The 17,880-nt window shown below is 39.0% G+C and overlaps 3 protein-coding genes across 3 annotated transcripts; 2 read left to right on the top strand and 1 right to left on the bottom strand.

Moving 5' to 3' along the window:
- The first annotated feature begins 5,765 nt into the window (after positions 1-5,765).
- Positions 5,766-6,251, top strand: LOC137829083 (uncharacterized). Its single transcript, XM_068635875.1, has one exon. It carries the CDS (start codon positions 5,766-5,768, stop codon positions 6,249-6,251), a length of 486 nt encoding a protein of 161 aa, XP_068491976.1.
- Positions 6,252-7,672: 1,421 nt separating this feature from the next.
- LOC137829082 (uncharacterized) lies at positions 7,673-8,200 on the top strand. The gene has a single exon (XM_068635874.1). It carries the CDS (start codon positions 7,673-7,675, stop codon positions 8,198-8,200), a length of 528 nt encoding a protein of 175 aa, XP_068491975.1.
- Positions 8,201-14,895: 6,695 nt separating this feature from the next.
- Positions 14,896-15,953, bottom strand: LOC137828122 (uncharacterized). Its single transcript, XM_068634569.1, has one exon. It carries the CDS (start codon positions 15,749-15,751, stop codon positions 15,215-15,217), a length of 537 nt encoding a protein of 178 aa, XP_068490670.1. The 5' UTR covers positions 15,752-15,953; the 3' UTR covers positions 14,896-15,214.
- Between the last annotated feature and the right edge of the window lie 1,927 nt (positions 15,954-17,880).

Raw genomic sequence — 17,880 nt, 5'->3', positions numbered from 1 at the left:
GCCTCAAGCAGTCTCCTAGGGCTTGGTTTGGAAAATTTAGCAATGTTGTTCAACAATTTGGTATGACTCGCAATGAAGGAGATCATTCAGTTTTTTATCGTCACTCGAGTCTTGGGTGTATCTATCTTGTAGTATATGTTGATGACATTGTTCTTACAGGCAGTGATCACCATGGCATCTCACAAGTAAAACAACACCTTTGTCAACACTTTCAGACCAAAGATCTTGGCAAACTCAGATATTTCTTGGGGATTGAGGTAGCACAATCCAATACTGGTATTGTTATCTCTCAAAGAAAATACGCATTAGATATTTTTAGAGGAAATTGGGTTGATGAATTCGAAATCTATTGATACTCCCATGGATCCCAATGTCAAGCTTCTACCCAATCAGGGGGAGCCTCTTTCAGATCCTGAGAAGTACAGGAGATTAGTTGGAAAATTGAACTATCTCACTGTTACTCGTCCTGATATTTCCTTTGCAGTCAGTGTGGTGAGTCAATTTCTTAATTCTCCATGTGAAGATCATTGGAACGCAGTCATTCGTATAGTGAAGTACATTAAAGGCTCTCCTGGAAAAGGTTTGTTATATGGTCATAATAACCATACTAAATTTGTTTGTTATTCAAATGTTGATTGGGCAGGATCTCCATCTGATAGAAGAACAACTTCTGGTTATTGTGTCTCCATTGGTGATAACTTGATCTCTTGGAAGAGCAAGAAACAAAGTGTCGTGGCAAGATCTAGTTCAGAAGCAGAATATAGAGCTATGGCCTAAGCTACTTGTGAGCTTATTTGGCTTAAACAGTTACTTAAAGAATTGCAATTTGGAGAGGTTAATCAAATGACCCTTATATGTGATAATCAAGTTGCTCTTCATATTAGCTCAAATCCAGTTTTTCATGAAAGGACAAAACATATTGAGATTGATTGTCATTTCATTCGAGAAAAGATTATATCGGAAGATATCAAAACTGAGTTTGTTAATTCAAGTAATCAATTAGCATATATTTTTACTAAACCCTTACATTTGTAACAAGCTGGTACATATGATCTATATGCACCAGCTTGAGGGGGAATGTTAGATATTATTAGATATAATTAGATATTATTTGATATTATGAGATATTATAGATATTGTTAGATATCTCATATTTATGTAATGGGCTTAGCCCATATGTTTCTTTTCCTATATAAACATAATCCTATGTGTATACACAAGGGATTTACCATATTCTTTCTTTTCCTTCAATATTAATATAATTAATACTATATATATTATTAATATTCTTCATATATTAAATATCATTTTGTTAATTTCATTAATATTATTATTATTATTATTAAAATTAAAAACATTATTAATTACTATAATAATGTTATTAATATTATTAAATAACATTAAATATTATTAATTTTGTTATTATTATTAATATTATTAATATTATGAATATTATTAAAACATTTTTAATATTATTATTATTAAATATGATTATTAGTAAATACTATTAATATTATTAAATTTTATGAATTTTATTAAACATTATTAATATTATTAATATTATTAAATATTATTAATATTATTAATATTATTAAATATTATTGATATTATTAAATATTATTGATATTATTAAATATTATTGATATTATTAAACATTATTGATATTATTAAATAAAATATTATTAATATTATTAAATATTATTAAATATTATTAATATTATTAATATTATTAATATTATTAATATTAATATTAATAATATTAATAATATTATTAATATTAATAATATTAATAATATTAATAATATTAATAATATTAATAATATTATTAATATTATTAATTGTTATTAAATATTATTAATATTATTAAATATTATTAATATTATTAAATAATATTAAATATTATTAATATTATTAAATAATATTAAATATTATTAATATTATTAAATAATATTAAATATTATTAATATTATTAAATAATATTAAATATTATTAATATTATTAATATTAGTAAATATTATTAAATATTATTAAATATTATTAATATTATTAATATTATTAAATATTATTAATATTATTAAATATTATTAATTATTATTAAATGTTATTAAACATTATTAATATTATTAAGATTATTAAATATTATTAATAATATTATTAATATTATTAAATATTAATAATATTATTGATATTATTAAATATTATTGATATTATTAAATATTATTGATATTATTAAATATTATTAATATTATTAAATATTATTAATATTATTAAATATTATTAAATATTGTTAATATTATTAAATATTATTAAATATTGTTAATATTATTAAATATTGTTAATATTATTAAATATTATTAATATTATTAAATATTGTTAAATTTATTAAATATTATTAAATATTATTAATATTATTAATATTATTAAATATTATTAATATTATTAATATTATTAATATTATTAATATTATTAAATATTATTAATATTATTAAATATTATTAATATTATTAAATATTATTTAATATTATTAATATTATTAATATTATTAAATATTATTAGTATTAATAAATATTATTAGTATTATTAAATATTATTAATATTATTAATAATACTAAGTATTCTTAATATGACTAAATATTATTAATGTTATTAAATATTATTAATCTTATTAAATATTATTAATGTTATTAAATATTAATAATGTTATTAAATATTATTAATATTATTAATATTGTTAAAAATTATTAATTATTATTAATATTATTAAACATTATTAATATTATTAAATATTATTAATATTATTAAATATTATAAAATATTATTAAATATTATAAAATATTATTAAAATTTAATATTATAAATATTATGATTAACATTATTAAATATTATCAACATTATTAAATATTATCAACATTATTAATATTATCAAATATTATCAATATTATCAAATATTATCAATATTATCAAATATTATCAATATTATCAAATATTATTAATACTATTAGTATTATTAATAGAATTAAATATTATTAATATTATTAAATATTATAAATACAAGTAATATTATTAAATATTATTAAATATCATTAAAATTATTAAATATTATTAATATTATTAAATATTATTAAATATTATTAAATATTATTAAATATTATTAAAGATTATTAATATTATTAAATATTATTAATATTATTAATATTATTAAATATTATTAATATTACTAAATATTATTAATATTACTAAATATTATTAATATTACTAAATATGATTAGTATTACTAAATATTATTAATAATATTATATTAATATTATTAATACTACTTATACCTTTTAGTTATGATTATTATATTTTATTATTATTATTTATGAATATTTGTTATGATTTTATAATTATTTATATTATAATAATATTTTTATTATTATGTATATAATTATTATGATAATATTTAGTACATAATAGAGATTCGTGGATAATATTCAGTAGGTAATAGAGATTCGTGGGTAATAGTTGGTAGGTAATAGAAATAGTCCTGACCAGTCCTCGGTCATCAGTTCTAGAGACTGACCTCAGACATCGCACATCGGTGCTTGATAGTGAAAAGGGCCACGTAAGGGGGCCCCAGACGCACCTATCAGGAGACTGGTCAGTCTTCAGACATCAATACCATACCCCGATGTTGGAGATTGACATCAGACCTCGTCAACAAAGGGAGAGATCGGACATCGGCGGTCTGAACGTTATAGTGGGCCACGTAAGGTGGACCCTAGAATTATACTAAGTTAACAGTTAAGGCATCAGGTATGAGGGAAGTCTAAGTCACGAGGGATCCATGCACGTGGTGTGTATAGTGCATACAGGCACAACACATAAGAATGATCCTTGGAGGCGCGGAGGCCCATTGGGGTTAGGGTTTCCAAGGAAAGCTCAATGGCACGTGAATACTTAGGACACCTGCAGAAACAAATGGCGCTAGAGACTAGGTGCACAAGTTGGTACCCAGGGGTCACTCTGTTATTCTTGCACTCCGGTTAAGGGAATTTCCATGTGCTAGATACGCTAAGATTATGTAAATAGCGGCGCAAGGAAGTTCCCAAGGAACCCTAGACAAGGGTAACAAGGTAAAACCTAGTTTCAACCTATATAAAGGGTGTCAAGAACCCTAACAAGGTAAAGAGTTTCTAAGACTGAAACTACTTTATACACTTGGTGTTTCTTTGCCCTTATACTGACTTGAGCGTCGGAGTGCAAACGGCCGTCAAGGCGCCCCTTTGTCTTTGCAGGTGAGAGATTCTTGATCAAGGAAGTACGATTCTCAGGCGGGATAGAAGGGTCAAAGGCTGTCGTTAGAGTCAACCGGCAAAGTGAGTCAACCGGCAAGAACATTTGGCGCCCACCGTGGGGCTCGTTAAAAGAAGATCCCATTCACAATCGTGTTGAGAGTTTTTACTCGCGATATGAAGAGTACGAGGCAAGGGTCTGTTGTAGCCGCAGGTGTTGTGCCCCATGGAGGGGACAACGTTACCACGCAACAAATATTGGAGACTATGCGTGCTCTCCAAGCAGAGGTTGCAACATCTAGGTTTGAAATTGCTGCATCACGTGCGGACAACGAAGAATTGCGTAGGGCCAATGAGGAACTGCGCAGGGATTTGCAACAATTAGGGGAGCGCGATGGATGAACGTGCCCCACCTGTACCACTTAGGGCACGTCCCATGTCGTTCTCACAGGCGATCATGGATACAGCGCTGCCAACCACGTCTCTGGGCTCGAAGGTCACCTTCACATGTGTGGAGGACCCAAAAGCCCATCTCACAGCGTTCCATACTCAGATGATGCTCATAGGAGGATCTGACGCTGCGTACTGCAAGCTACTCATGAGCACGTTGGCAGGCGCGACGTTGGAGTGGTTCGTCAACCTCCCTGATGGACACATCACTACCTTTGACCAATTCGCGACGCTGTTTAGGGAACAATACCTTGTTAACAAGGCCCCCACCCGACTCTCTTATGATGTTTTCGACATTAAATAGTACCAGGGGGAGTCCATGAAGGACAACCTGAACAGGTTTGGGGTCCAGGTGGTGAGGTTGAAACTCACAAATGAGCCCATGACGGTGCACGCCTTCGTCAAAGGAATGTTGTTAGGACCTTTTAGTGAATCGCTGTTAAGGTTCTACCCGAAGACATTCACCGAGATCAGACGTCAAGCTTTGGCGCACATCACCGCAAATGATCGAGTAACGGAGAAACGTGGTCTTGTCTTGTCGCTCCTATCGACCTCGAGCAGCAGGACGACCTCAGCCCATGAGGGTGCACGAGGCAACCACAGAGAAGAAGGGCGCGGGAAAACCCTACGAACAGTCCTAGGTGGGGACGCGCACGCGAGAGGACCCACCCCCGAAACATAATTTTCGTGTAGAGCTCAAGGAGCTGATTGCTATTCCAAACATAGCGGCAAGGGTGAAGGTGCCCACGAAGACTGACAGGAAGATGGGCCCCCAACAAGAACGCTTGGTGCGAGTTCCACCAGGCACATGACCACTATATACGCAATTGCTTGGCCCTGGCACACCAACTAGATGAGCTAGTGAAGAGTGACTTCTTAAAGGATTACCTCCAAGAACAGCAGAACGATCAAGCGTTGGTGACCGCAAGGGCAGATCAGAGGCACGAGGTGCCCATTCATGGGGAGATCAACACCATCTCTGGAGGATTTTAAGGAGGAGGATGCACTGCCTCCCAACGAAAGAAGTACGTGCGAGAGGTGATGGCGGAAGAGGTACAGGAGGTAGATCAGACTCCCGACGTCGACTTCGTCTTCACCAAGGCCGACCTCCAGGATGTCATACCCCATGAAAATGATCCGGTGGTGATTTTGCTAGTCATAGCAGGAAGGAGGGTGCATTACGTCCTCGTAGACCAAGGAAGTTCGGCCGACGTGATATTCTGGTCGACCTTCAACAAGTTACAGTTGTCCCCAAACCAGTTGAGGCCCTATACCAGGTGCTTGTATGGTTTCGTTGGAGACCAAGTGGAGGTACGTGGGCATATAGAGCTGAGGACGACTTTCATAGACAACACAACTTCACGCACTGCCAGCATCAGGTATCTCGTTGTTAACGCTCCATCAGCCTATAATATACTGTTAGGTAGACCTACTCTAAACAGGATTGGAGCAGTTGCCTCCACGAGGCATATGAAGATGAAGCTGCCTTCCCTTGAGGGTATGGTGATCACCATCAAATCTGAGTAGAAAGAGGCTAAAAGGTGTTACGAAAATAGCCTCAAGAGAAAGAGGAGGTGTTCATTGTTACTACCCAGCCTCCAAGGGAAGAAGGGGTCACCCGTGCAAAGATCGCCCGGGAGAAACGACTCGAACCCGCCAGAGACGTGCTGGAGAGAGAGATCGTTGGGAAGATGTTCAAGCTTGGTAGGTCTTTGAGCCAAGAGTCGTAGGATCAGATCACCGAGGTCATAGCGCGCCACCTTGACGCTTTCGCGTGGTCTGCCTCTAACATGCCTGGCATAGACCTTGACTTCCTGTGTCATCGTCTCACCATGGACTCCCAGGTCCGACTTGTTCGCCAGAGAAGACGAAAGTTCAACGAAGAGAGGCGTCACGTTGTTCGCGAAGAAACAAAGTAGTTGTTGAAGGCATACCACATTAGGGAGATTCAATACCCCGAATGATTGGCCAATGTGGTACTAGTGAAGAAGGCCAACGGGAAGTGGAGGATGTGTGTTGACTTCACAGACCTCAACAAGGCATGTCCGAAGGACTCCTACCCGTTGCCTATTATTGACGCCTTGGTGGACAGTGCGTCTCGATGCAGATTACTCAGCTTCCTGGATGCGTTCTCTGATTACAACCAGATCATGATGCACCCCAGGGACGAGTGCAAGACAACATTTATGACAGAGTTATCTTGTTATTGCTATAAGGTGATGCCCTTTGGACTGAAGAACGCAGGTGCCGCCTACTAGAGGTTGATGGAAATAGTGTTAACGCCCATGTTAGGGCGAAATGTCCAAGCATATGCAGATGACATGGTGGTCACCTCCAAGCAGAAGGAGCAACACGTAGCAGACCTGGAAGAGTTGTTCACCACAATAGCGAAGTACAGGCTGAAGCTGAACCCAAAGAAGTGTGTGTTCGGGGTCGAGGCCGGTAAGTTCTTGGGGTTCCTACTTACTGAACGTGGGATAGAGGCGAATCCCGAGAAGTGCGTCGCGATAATAGCAATGAGGAGCCCGATCTCAGTTAAAGAGGTGCAGCAGTTGACAGGGCGTATGGTCGCTCTGTCCAGATTCGTATCGGTAGGAGGAGACAAGGGGCATCCTTATTTCTAGTGCCTAAAGAGAAACAACAGGTTCGTATGGACCCAGGAATGCGAAGAGGCGTTTGTGAAGCTGAAGGAGTACTTGACCAGTCCACCAGTATTGTGCAAGCCAGAGTTAGGTACTCCGCTTCGCCTGTACTTCGCAGTTAGAGAAAAGGCAATTAGTTCGGTTTTGCTGCAAGAACAAGACCAGGTGTAGAAACCGATCTACTTCGTTAGAAAAGTGTTGCAAGGGCCAGAGGTGAGATACCAGGTTTTAGAGAAAGTAGCTCTAGCAGTAGTGTTCTCAACGCGAAGACTTTGTTATTACTTCCAGAGCTTCACTGTAATAGTGATGACGGACCTTCCAATCCGCAAGGTCTTACAAAAGCCAGATGTAGCAGGCAAAATGGTGCGATGGGCAGTAGAGCTATCTGAGTTTGACATACAGTATGAGCCTAGAGGCCCCATTAAAGGTCAGGTTTACGCTGACTTTGTAGTAGAGCTCTCTTCGGCAGCCACGCACCATGAAGGAGCAGGTTTCAGATGGGTGCTCTCTGTAGATGGTTCCTCAAACCAACAAGGTAGTGGGGTTGGTGTCATCTTGGAAGGACCAGATGGGTTGCTGATTGAACAGGCCCTACAGTTCGCTTTCAAGGCCTATAATAACCAAGCAGAGTATGAGGCTCTGATCGCTGTGATGCTGCTGGCCAAGGAGATGGGAGCGAAAAGTTTGCTGACAAAGAATGACTCTTTGTTAGTCACAGGTCAGGTCACAGTGGAGTACCAAGCCAAAGACCCTCAGATGGCCGCATACCTAAACTACGTCCAAGTTCTGAAGGAGACGTTCGAGGTGTTCGAATTAGTTCATGTGCTCAGATAGCAAAATACCCGAGCAGACTTGCTTACAAAGCTCGCTAGTTCGGGCAAGGGGGGCAGGCAGAGGACAGTGATTCAGGAGACCTTGAAGACACCTCGAACTACTGCGGACAGTATGACAAAAGTCCACTAGATCAGCACATCGGAAGGGGTGAGGAGGAGTCATCGATCATTAACACAGGAAACGATAAAAACACCCAGAGTAAGCGTGTACCCGGTTGCTGGGGAGATGTTGTCGCAAGTTTACCAAGTTGAAACAGAAGAAACTTGGATAACACCCTACCAACGCTACTTGGTCGATGAAGTACTCCCATTAGAACCCATAGAAGCCAGAAAAATCAAGAAAAATTCGAACAAATACACCTTAATCGACGGGAAGTTATTCAGGCATGGGTTCACCCATCCTATCCTGGTGTGTAACTGGCGAACAATGCATGCGCATCATGGCAGAACTGCATGAGGGAATATGCGGTAGCCGCGTCGGCGGCAGGTCCCTCTCGTTGAAGGCCATTCGTGCAGGATATTACTGGCCCACCATGAGGAAAGATTGCACGAGGTATGCACAGCGGTGCAAACAGTGCCAACAACATGCTGACTGGCACAAGGCGCCTCTAGAGGAGTTGAGGTCGATCTACAGCCCATGGTCATTTCATACTTGGGGGATCGACATTCTGGGGCCTTTCCCTTTGGTAGTACGGCAATGAAGTACCTCGTGGTTGCCATAGAATATTTCACAAAATGGATTGAGACTGAGCGAGTGGCGCAGATCACAGCCCATAAGATCCAACATTTTGTGTGGAAAAATAGTGTGCCGCTTTAGAATCCCGAAGAGATTGGTGTCTGACAATGGTACCCAGTTTGCGAGCCAACAATTGGGCAAGTTATGTGCAGAGCTGGGAGTGAAACAGGTGTTCGCGTCAGTTGAACACCTCTAGACGAACGGGAAGGTCGAGTCTGCCAACCGAGTTATGCTCAAAGGTCTAAAGAGAAGGCTAAACAAAGCGAAAAGGACCTGGGCGGAAGAACTTCCTAGAATTGTGTGGGCTTACCACACTACCCCATCAGTCCACAACCAGGGAAACACCCTTTAGCTTGGTGTACGGTTCAGACGCAATGATTCTAGTAGAAATCCAGGAGAACTTGTCGCGTTTCCAGAACTTCGTGGTCGAGGAGTCCAATGAAGAGAGAAAGGTGAACCTGGACCTACTAGATGAAGTAAGGGAGGAAGCGAGGATTAAGGCTGAAGCCTTTAAAAGGAGGGTGGAGTACAAATACAGCTCCAAGCTGAGACCTCGGCAGTTCCAGGTCGCCGACCTGGTGATGTGAAAGGCCTACCAGATAGAGAACAAGCTATCTCCCAAGTGGACTAGTCCTTTCAGAGTGACAGAGGCCCTTGGGAATGGAGCATACAGGCTCGAAACGTTGGAAGGTGGCGCTATCCCTCGTACTTGGAACGCGACCAATCTTAAGTTTTATTTTAGTTAAAGATTTTTTGCATTGTACACGTTTAAGGGGACACTCTTTTTCCCTCATAAGGGTTTTTTAACGAGTCACCCAAATAAAATTTCAGTTATTCAGTTGAGAAATATGTGTGCATTGCTTTTAACGAACCTCTCCCTTGAAGTGATACACCAAGAGCAGAGGTAGTTTGGTTCCCCAATGAGCCCCCTCTTGTGTGAGTTAACCAAGGCGAAGAATAGTATGGTTCCCCAATTAATGAACCTCTCCCTTGAAGTAATGTGCCAAGGTCGGGAATAGTATGGTTCCTTGGTGAACCTCCCTCTTGCGCAAGTTTACCAAGGCTGAGAAAAGTATGGTTCAAACGTTAAAGGCCTGTCCCTTGACTTTTTATAGCAAGGTCGCGATCAGTTATTCAGACCTGTCCCTTGACTTTATACAGCAAGGATGAGGTCGGTAAGAGCCGTTCACTCGAGTTAGAAACACCAAGATGGGGGCAGTATTCCTTAGGGAGCCTCCCTCTTGTGTAGGAAACCCAGGGTCGAACAACATGGCTTATCGGTTAAGTTCACCCTTACCCTTGTGATGCAGGGTCGAGATCGGGAGGATACACTTCTCCCTTGTTAGTAAGCCAAGGTTGAGAGCAGTGTGGTTCACCAGTGTTACCAGCAAGATATTCCCTTCGATCTGAGAGGGTTAGGGACGAGATCAGCAGGAAGCCTTACCTTGCAAGAAGAAGATCAAAAACAGCAAGAAGAGTTTATCCTCGAACAAAGGTTGAGCCAGTTAGTGGATTCGCGCACACATCATCAGTGCCTTGAAAACAATGAAAGGAAAGAGATAAAACGTATGCGGTTAAAGCGTGCTACCTAAGAAGCGACCTATGTCGAAGGCGTTGTTAGTTGAAGTCAACGCAAGTAAAGGCAGCGAAGTAAGCAAGACAAAGGCAGTTCAAGAAAAATCAGATGCTATGGAATATTTATATAAATATTTACAGAGGCGTGACTTCTCAAGAAGACCAAATTACAAAGATTGCTACTCTTTAGGCACGAGTTGCCCTTCAATGACACACTTGGACTCAGCGAAGGGGGAAAGATCCACCTCAGGATGCACGCAGGCAAACTGAGCTGTGGCGTCTTGGAACCCCTCGCTATAGGCATTGACAACATCGTTGTTGAGCTCCTCTTCGGTCTTCTTGAAGAGCTCAATTTTCTCAGCAAGCTCCCCCTCCACTTGCCCCAGCTAGACCTCACGCTGGGTGGCCCTCTCCTCCAACCTAGCCATTTTGGCCTGCATCCCCTCGACCTTCTCCTCCAGGTCGATCACCTTATTGCGAAAAGGAAAGATCTTCGCTTCCAATTGGACAACCTCATGGCTCTTGTCAAAAAGAAGCTTCTTGACGTCCTTCTCGGATTGGCGAAGGCTCGCCAGCTCCTGGTACATGGCAATCTAACGGTTGGAGAAGGCTTTGGTTTTGAGGGCTAGCTCCTCCTCCAGTTTCCTCATCTTAGCCTACAAGTCTTGCTTTTCTTGCGCCTCGATTAAAGTGACATTGGATGTGACAAGGAAGTCTCCAATACCCCGAGCCACGCGGTCTTGGAGAAAGTTGCCCTCCAAGCTCTCCACAATCTCTTGGTCTTGAAAACGTTTGAGGTCTTCTTGGAGAAGGGCAGGGAGTTCGGGAGGGGGAGGCATTTTCTGGCCTCCAGGGGCACTCTCCCCCCACCTTCATGAACAATAAGGTGGCGCGGGGAGGAAGCGCTCAGGGGGTTATCCCGAAAGGTTGGAGTGAACCCACCAGACGTAGAGTGAGAGGGTGCCACGGCTTCCCCCACCCTCAGCCTCTTGAAGACAAGGCCCGTGCAAATGTCCCCGTCCTCCAAATCGACGACCACTGCCACCACCCTTTTCTGCCTGTTGTGGACAGGGGCTGGTTTAGTTGTGTTGGGGGCAGAGGTGGCAGAAGGTGGAGGAGTTGTGGGTGACGAAGTGCCCACACCAGTAGCAGCCGCCCTGCGCTTAGCAAGCCGCTCGACTAGTTTTTTCTTCTTATCCTTGTTAAATTCCATGTCTGCACAAAGACAATGAATAACAACGAAGGGTCAGGACATGTAGGTGACAATAATAAAGCAAGTAAAGGTGTAAGCAACGATAAAACAAGAATGAGAAAGGTACCAATATAACTCTTAAGGACCTTGGGGCTAAACTCAAGCTTGAGCAGCTCCAACGTGCTAAATGGAGTATGAAGGCCAGAGAAGAGGTCGCATACTTCCCGCTCCTGGGGAAGAAGGTCCTCAAGAGACCTGGGCTTCTGGAGGTTAGGCTTCTCCGCCCAGTAGAGAGGGAATCCATCTAAGAGAGTGGGGTCCCTCCGGTTGCACCGCACTTTGAAAAAGTGTTTCTTAAACCCCTTGTATGATTGTTGGAAGAGCGTTAGCAACACCCTCCCAACGACGCCATTGAAGATGACCGACAACTTTTTCCCCGAGCTCTTCGCTTTGAAGAAGAAGAGAAACACATCCACCGATGACGTCTGGCCAAGACAGTGGCCGAGGATCGCAAAAGCCCTCACAAACGTCCATATGTTGGGGTGTAGTTGTCGAGGGCAACGTTCACCTCAGTTAGGAGTGCTCGCTTGAAGGGGGTGAAGGGTAATCGTAGCCCAAGTCTCTGAAAGACCGTGGAGTAGATAAAGCAAAAGGGACCTTCGGGGCCTGAAGACTCATCAACACACACTGGTTCTCTTTCCCTACAAGCCACCATCCTCACTAACTTGTCGTGGTCTTTACCAAAGACACATGATTTGTAGCAAGTCTGCTTCTTCCTATAAGCAGCTATACTCGCAAGAGAGGTAAAGCTAGATGTCTCATTTAAAAGAGCAGTAGGTGCCCAACGGTATAGGGACTTATAGTCGGAGGCGGAAGGAGGAGGGTTTGGTGTTATAGGTGGAAAGGGGATGGAGATGAAACTGAGCTAGAATCTGAAGGAGAAACTGGAGAAGGTTCTTGTTGGGTCATCTTAATAAGGAAGCTAAAAAAGAGAAGAAAAAGCAAAACTTTAGAGGAAGAAGATGGCGTGACTCGACAAACCAGAAAAACAGAGACTCAAAGCGTAAAACAGGGGAAATGAATGTGCAGAAAACCTAAAATGCAGAAAACATAAAAAGTCCCAGGCAGTTATAAGCATGTTATAGGTAGCAGAATCATAAAGCAAGAGCAATCGGTGAGTAAAACTCATACCTTTGAATGAGTTGAGGTTCGAAGGTTTGAAGTTTCGAAAAAGAGAAGAGAGTGTGTTTCAGAGAAATGTTTAAGAGAAGGTTTGCGTAAGTGAAAGTAATGAAACAGTGAAGAGAACGTAAAGGTTTAAAGGTTTGAACAGTTCACGAAGAAGCTCAAGCGCCAACAAGCGGTAGCCGTTGATCTTGCCACGTGTACACTGATTTAAAAAGTATGGTGAGACGTCACTTCGGTGTACTGTTCACGTCCCATTACTTAGTGCCACGTAGGTCGCCCGGGGCGATCACTTAATCTCTTCGCTGAAACTAGTTGCAACTCGAGACTGGGGGGCTTGTGTCCCGACCAATCCTCGGTCATCAGTTCCAGAGACTGACCTCAGACATTGCACACCGGTGCCTGATAGTGGAAGGGGGCCACGTAAGGGGGCTCCAGACGAACCTATCAGGAGACTGGCCAGTTTTCAGACATCGGTACCATACCCCGATGTTAGAGATCGACATCAGACCTCATCAACAGAGGGAGAGATCAAACATCGACGATCTGAACGTTATAGTGGGCCACATAAGGTGGACCTTAGAATTATACAAAGTTAACAGTTAAGGCATCAAGTATGAGGGAAACCTAAGTCACGAGGGATCCATACACATGGTGTGTATAGCGCATACAGGCGCGGCATGTGAGAATGATCCTTGGAGGCGCGGAGGCCCATTAGAGTTAGGGTTTCCAAGGAAAGTTGCATGCATGACACGTGAATACTTAGGGCACCCACAGAAACAGATGGCGCCAGAGACTAGGTGCACAAGTTGGTACCCAGGCGGTTACTCTGTTATTCGTTGCACTCCAGTTAAGGGAAGTTCCATGTGCCAGATACGCTAAGATTATCTAAATAGCGGTGCAAGGACAGACAAGGGTAACAACACAAAGGTAAACCCTAGTTTCAACCTATATAAAGGGTGTTAAGAACCCTAGCAAGGTACAAAGTTTCTAAGACTGAAACTACTTTATACACTTGGTGTTTCTTTTCCCTTATACTGACTTGAGCGTCGGAGTGCAAACGGTCGTCAAGGCGCCCCTTTGCCTTTGCAGGTGAGAGATTCTTGATCAAGGAAGTACGATTTTCAGGCGGAGATAGAAGGGTCAAAGGCTGTCGTTAGAGTCAACCGGCGAAGCGAGTCAACCGACAGTAACAAAAATTCATTGATAATAGTTGGTAGGTAATAGTGATCCGTGGGTATTAGTTGGTAGGTAATGCCGAATTTACCTACGGGTTCAGATATGTGGGTAATATTTGTTGGTAATGTTAAATTTACATATGGATTCAAATCCGTGGGTAATATCCGTAGGTAATACTGAATTTACCTATGTATTTAGATCTGTAGGTAAAAATCCGTAGATAATACTTATTTTTTTTAGTGTTAATAGATATGTTCACTAATAACTTCTCACGAAACAGTTAAAAAATCTTACTTACAAACTAAGAATTATAGATATACATTCATAAGTGTAAGGAGGAGTGTTATGTAATTAGAAGATAATTATTGCATAATTAATGTATATTTTATTTTCTATTTATTAGAACAAATATGATATCTTTAATTTAATTTAATTTGTATAGCTTTAATTATTTATTACTTCTTTTATTAATTAGGTTGCAATCACATTTGTAAGTACATTCAATCTTTTTCTTTCAACTTTTTCATTTTACCTTTTGGCTTTCCAGTGGGATGCCGCAAAAATAAATTTGTCAATAGGCTGGAAGCACGAGCAAGCATCACCCTAAAAATGTATAATAGTAAACAAATACTCCTTTTGGATTGTGGTTCTTCAACCCCATTTTAGACTTGATTATTTTAAGGTTGAATAAAACTAATTTTGGTTGAATATGTTTTGAATTATTGAACATAATTGGGATGTATGCCGGAAATAATCTCAATTATAGATTTTTCATTAAATCATGTTACATGAGGAGTTGATTCCGATGGTTTGCAAAGTCGATCAAATGGATGATAAAAGCACTAGTAGATAAAGCCAGCTTTCTAATAATGCTTTGTATACAAACTGCTTATCCGATACATATGTTACACTTAATTATATATACATGAGAATGAAGAACATAAACAATGCAAAGGGGAAAAATAATCCCTTATGCAAGCCTATAAAGAACAGAAATATACCCTCAGTTTTTTTTGGCAAAACCCATTTCAACCGAGTACCTTAAGAAGAACCAAAATGAAGAAAAAAAAAGGCAATTCCAAACAACCAATCCTTATAAGTCTATGAATCTTGTACTGTGTAACAAAAAAGAATAGTGGACATACATTTCAGGCACCTCGTGCTAGCATTTCCTGAAATTCCAGCAAAGACCTTTCTTTCTGAAGCCTCATGTCTGCACGAAACTTGGAGATGAACTCTTCTGCCTTCTGATCCACCTGCAGCTGAGGTGACTTAGCAACCACAGCCTTCCATGCATCCTCTAAAGTGTCCACGTTACTGTTCCCTCCTGCAAATTCCTTCTTCTTCTCAATCACCTCTTTGCCTCCACTTGTTTCCCCTTGTGATGCATGAGTCTTGTTGGGAAGCACGTGCATCGAAGAAGCAGGAACAGGAAAGAGGTCATCTATGCGTATTGCAGATATGTTCTTGCCCTGAACTCGATAATCAGAAGCAGCATATGATGATGTTCTTCTTGTGAGAGAGCGACGACCTCTGGATGGTAGGAGGTGATGAAGGGAATGCAAGGTTGCAAGGAGGCGTTTGAAGGTCGCTTTGATGGCTTTTGGAATGCTGATTTTGTTGGAGAATCTCTTCCAAGCCTTCTTAGCAGGTTGAAGCTTCTTTCCTAGCCTCGGGCGAGACATCCCAACAAAGACTTCTTTTGGTGGAAAGAGGATGAGAAGGAAAGAAGGGAAAGACTTCTACTATAACATGTGGGAGAATTAGAACTTTGAAATTGTTCTCGTGGTGAGAAACGTTTTGATTCACAGTTTTCTTTTATATAATATCTTGCTTCTCAAGTTGCGATTGGCGATACACTGAACCCATCATTAGTTAAGAGAATGACGGTAGTACAGTGAGAATAGTCTAACAATTTATAAAGTAAGGCTTACACCTAACATATCCCTAATGTTAAGACTTCTCAATACTTAGACTATATATTATGCGTGATCTGATAACAATAAGCGATAGTTTGATAAGACAAGAAATTATCATTAGAATAGACTCTAAATAATCGGTTTATAAGGTGAGGTTTGCATCTAATACCTCCTAATGTCAAGACTTAACAATTCATACATGAAACTATATATCATGGATGATTCGATAACGACTCAATAGTTGATAACATGATAAGACAACAAATTCTTATTATGATAGATTCCAAATGACTTTGATACCATATTAAAACCTTATAAATTCGACTTATCAGATCAGGTTTGCACATATTTATATACTATAAAAATAATTATCTCTAAAATCAAGGTGAGATCTCCAACCTTATGTCTGATTTTTATTGCCTCCAATTTGGAACACGAGTCTCTTTTCAATAACTAATCAATTTTCAATTAATGTATAATTGATTTAAAATATGAAGCTATTCGATTTAGAAATCATCCAAATTTATAAAGTTTGTGTTTGGAAATTCAGTCAATTTTTATCAGACTTGATTTAGTTTTAATGAACAGTAAAATCGTCCTTATCGTTTATTCATTTGCATGTATTGAACAAGAAAATTCAAAATGAAATGAAACTAAATAAGTTCCAATTTCAGAAATTCCAAACAAAATCATATACTGATTGATACTGGTCAAGAAAGATAGGTATAGAAGTTGAAATGTAATGAAATATAATCCAAAATAGTAAGCTTTGTTCATAATTGGCAGCGTAAAAGCAACCTTGCGTGCTAAGTTTGTAAGGAAAGCTTAGTTGCGTGAACCCCACCATATGACGGGGAGTGCTGGCATCAACTTTAAGTCTTTCTTTTTTTGAGATACAATAAAGCCAAATTTCTCCTTCTGATTTGGAAACAGTGTTTGACACTGATTCCACTTTACTTTGTTTCCAAAACGATAACTACAATTTTTACGTATATATATGAACGTATAAGCATTGATTTCTACTTTTTTTACTATCCTATTCTAGTGATAGAACAGAGCTGTTAAAATGATCTATTTTTCATCTTGTTTAGTTTTGATTAACGTGAGTTAGAGCTAAAAAGGAGAGACTGAAAGGTCCTATAGAATTAATTGTGGATTAAGATTTTTATATTAAATTTAAAAGATTTTACTATTTTCTTAATTAGCCAAGTCGACTTATAAAATGAGTTAACGCATCACATTTATAATTTTAATAAACTAAATTATGTAAGTTAACAAAAGCAAAAATCAGAATTTCATTTACCAAAAACAAAATAAAAAATCTTCTTATACTTTTCGGTTATACAAGTTGTAGAGTGAGGAGAGTGCCTTGATAGTGAAGATGTTTAAAATGAAGACTTGAAGTAAGTTTGATTTGTGTTTAAGATATATTTTGGAGTGTGCAAGTGTTATAACTCTTTTTTGAGTTGGGGATTTTGTATTTTAGGGTTTTGTTTTGTAACAGAATGTCGTTTTAATATAGGGTTATAAACAATCCTCGAGGTATGATAAGAAAGAAGAAAATAATAATGAACTTAATCTAAAAGGTATCTTTGTGTGTGAGTGACCATCGAATGAAGTGTGTGTGAGATTAGCGATGCTAAGTGTCGTTGTAGTGCATTGTGCAGTGACTGAAGCGGTACAGTGAGTGTAAAAAGAGAAGAGAGTACGTGGAGAAATAGTTTCAAATATAACAATTGGTATCAACTTAGCCAGTTACGATGGTAACCAACAAAGAATTAGAAACCCGCATGAATTCCTTGAAAAATTTGTGGCTGACTCTCGCAAATTTACTCAACAAGCTTCGCAAGCTTTACAAAGTTCTATTGATGGATTGGTTTCTTCCATGACGGTGA

Source organism: Phaseolus vulgaris, chromosome 7 (genome assembly GCF_000499845.2).
Source record: "Phaseolus vulgaris cultivar G19833 chromosome 7, P. vulgaris v2.0, whole genome shotgun sequence".
Taxonomy (NCBI): Eukaryota; Viridiplantae; Streptophyta; class Magnoliopsida; order Fabales; family Fabaceae; genus Phaseolus; species Phaseolus vulgaris.
Note: the sequence above shows the minus strand (reverse complement) of the source record. Positions and strands in the feature narration are given on the sequence as shown.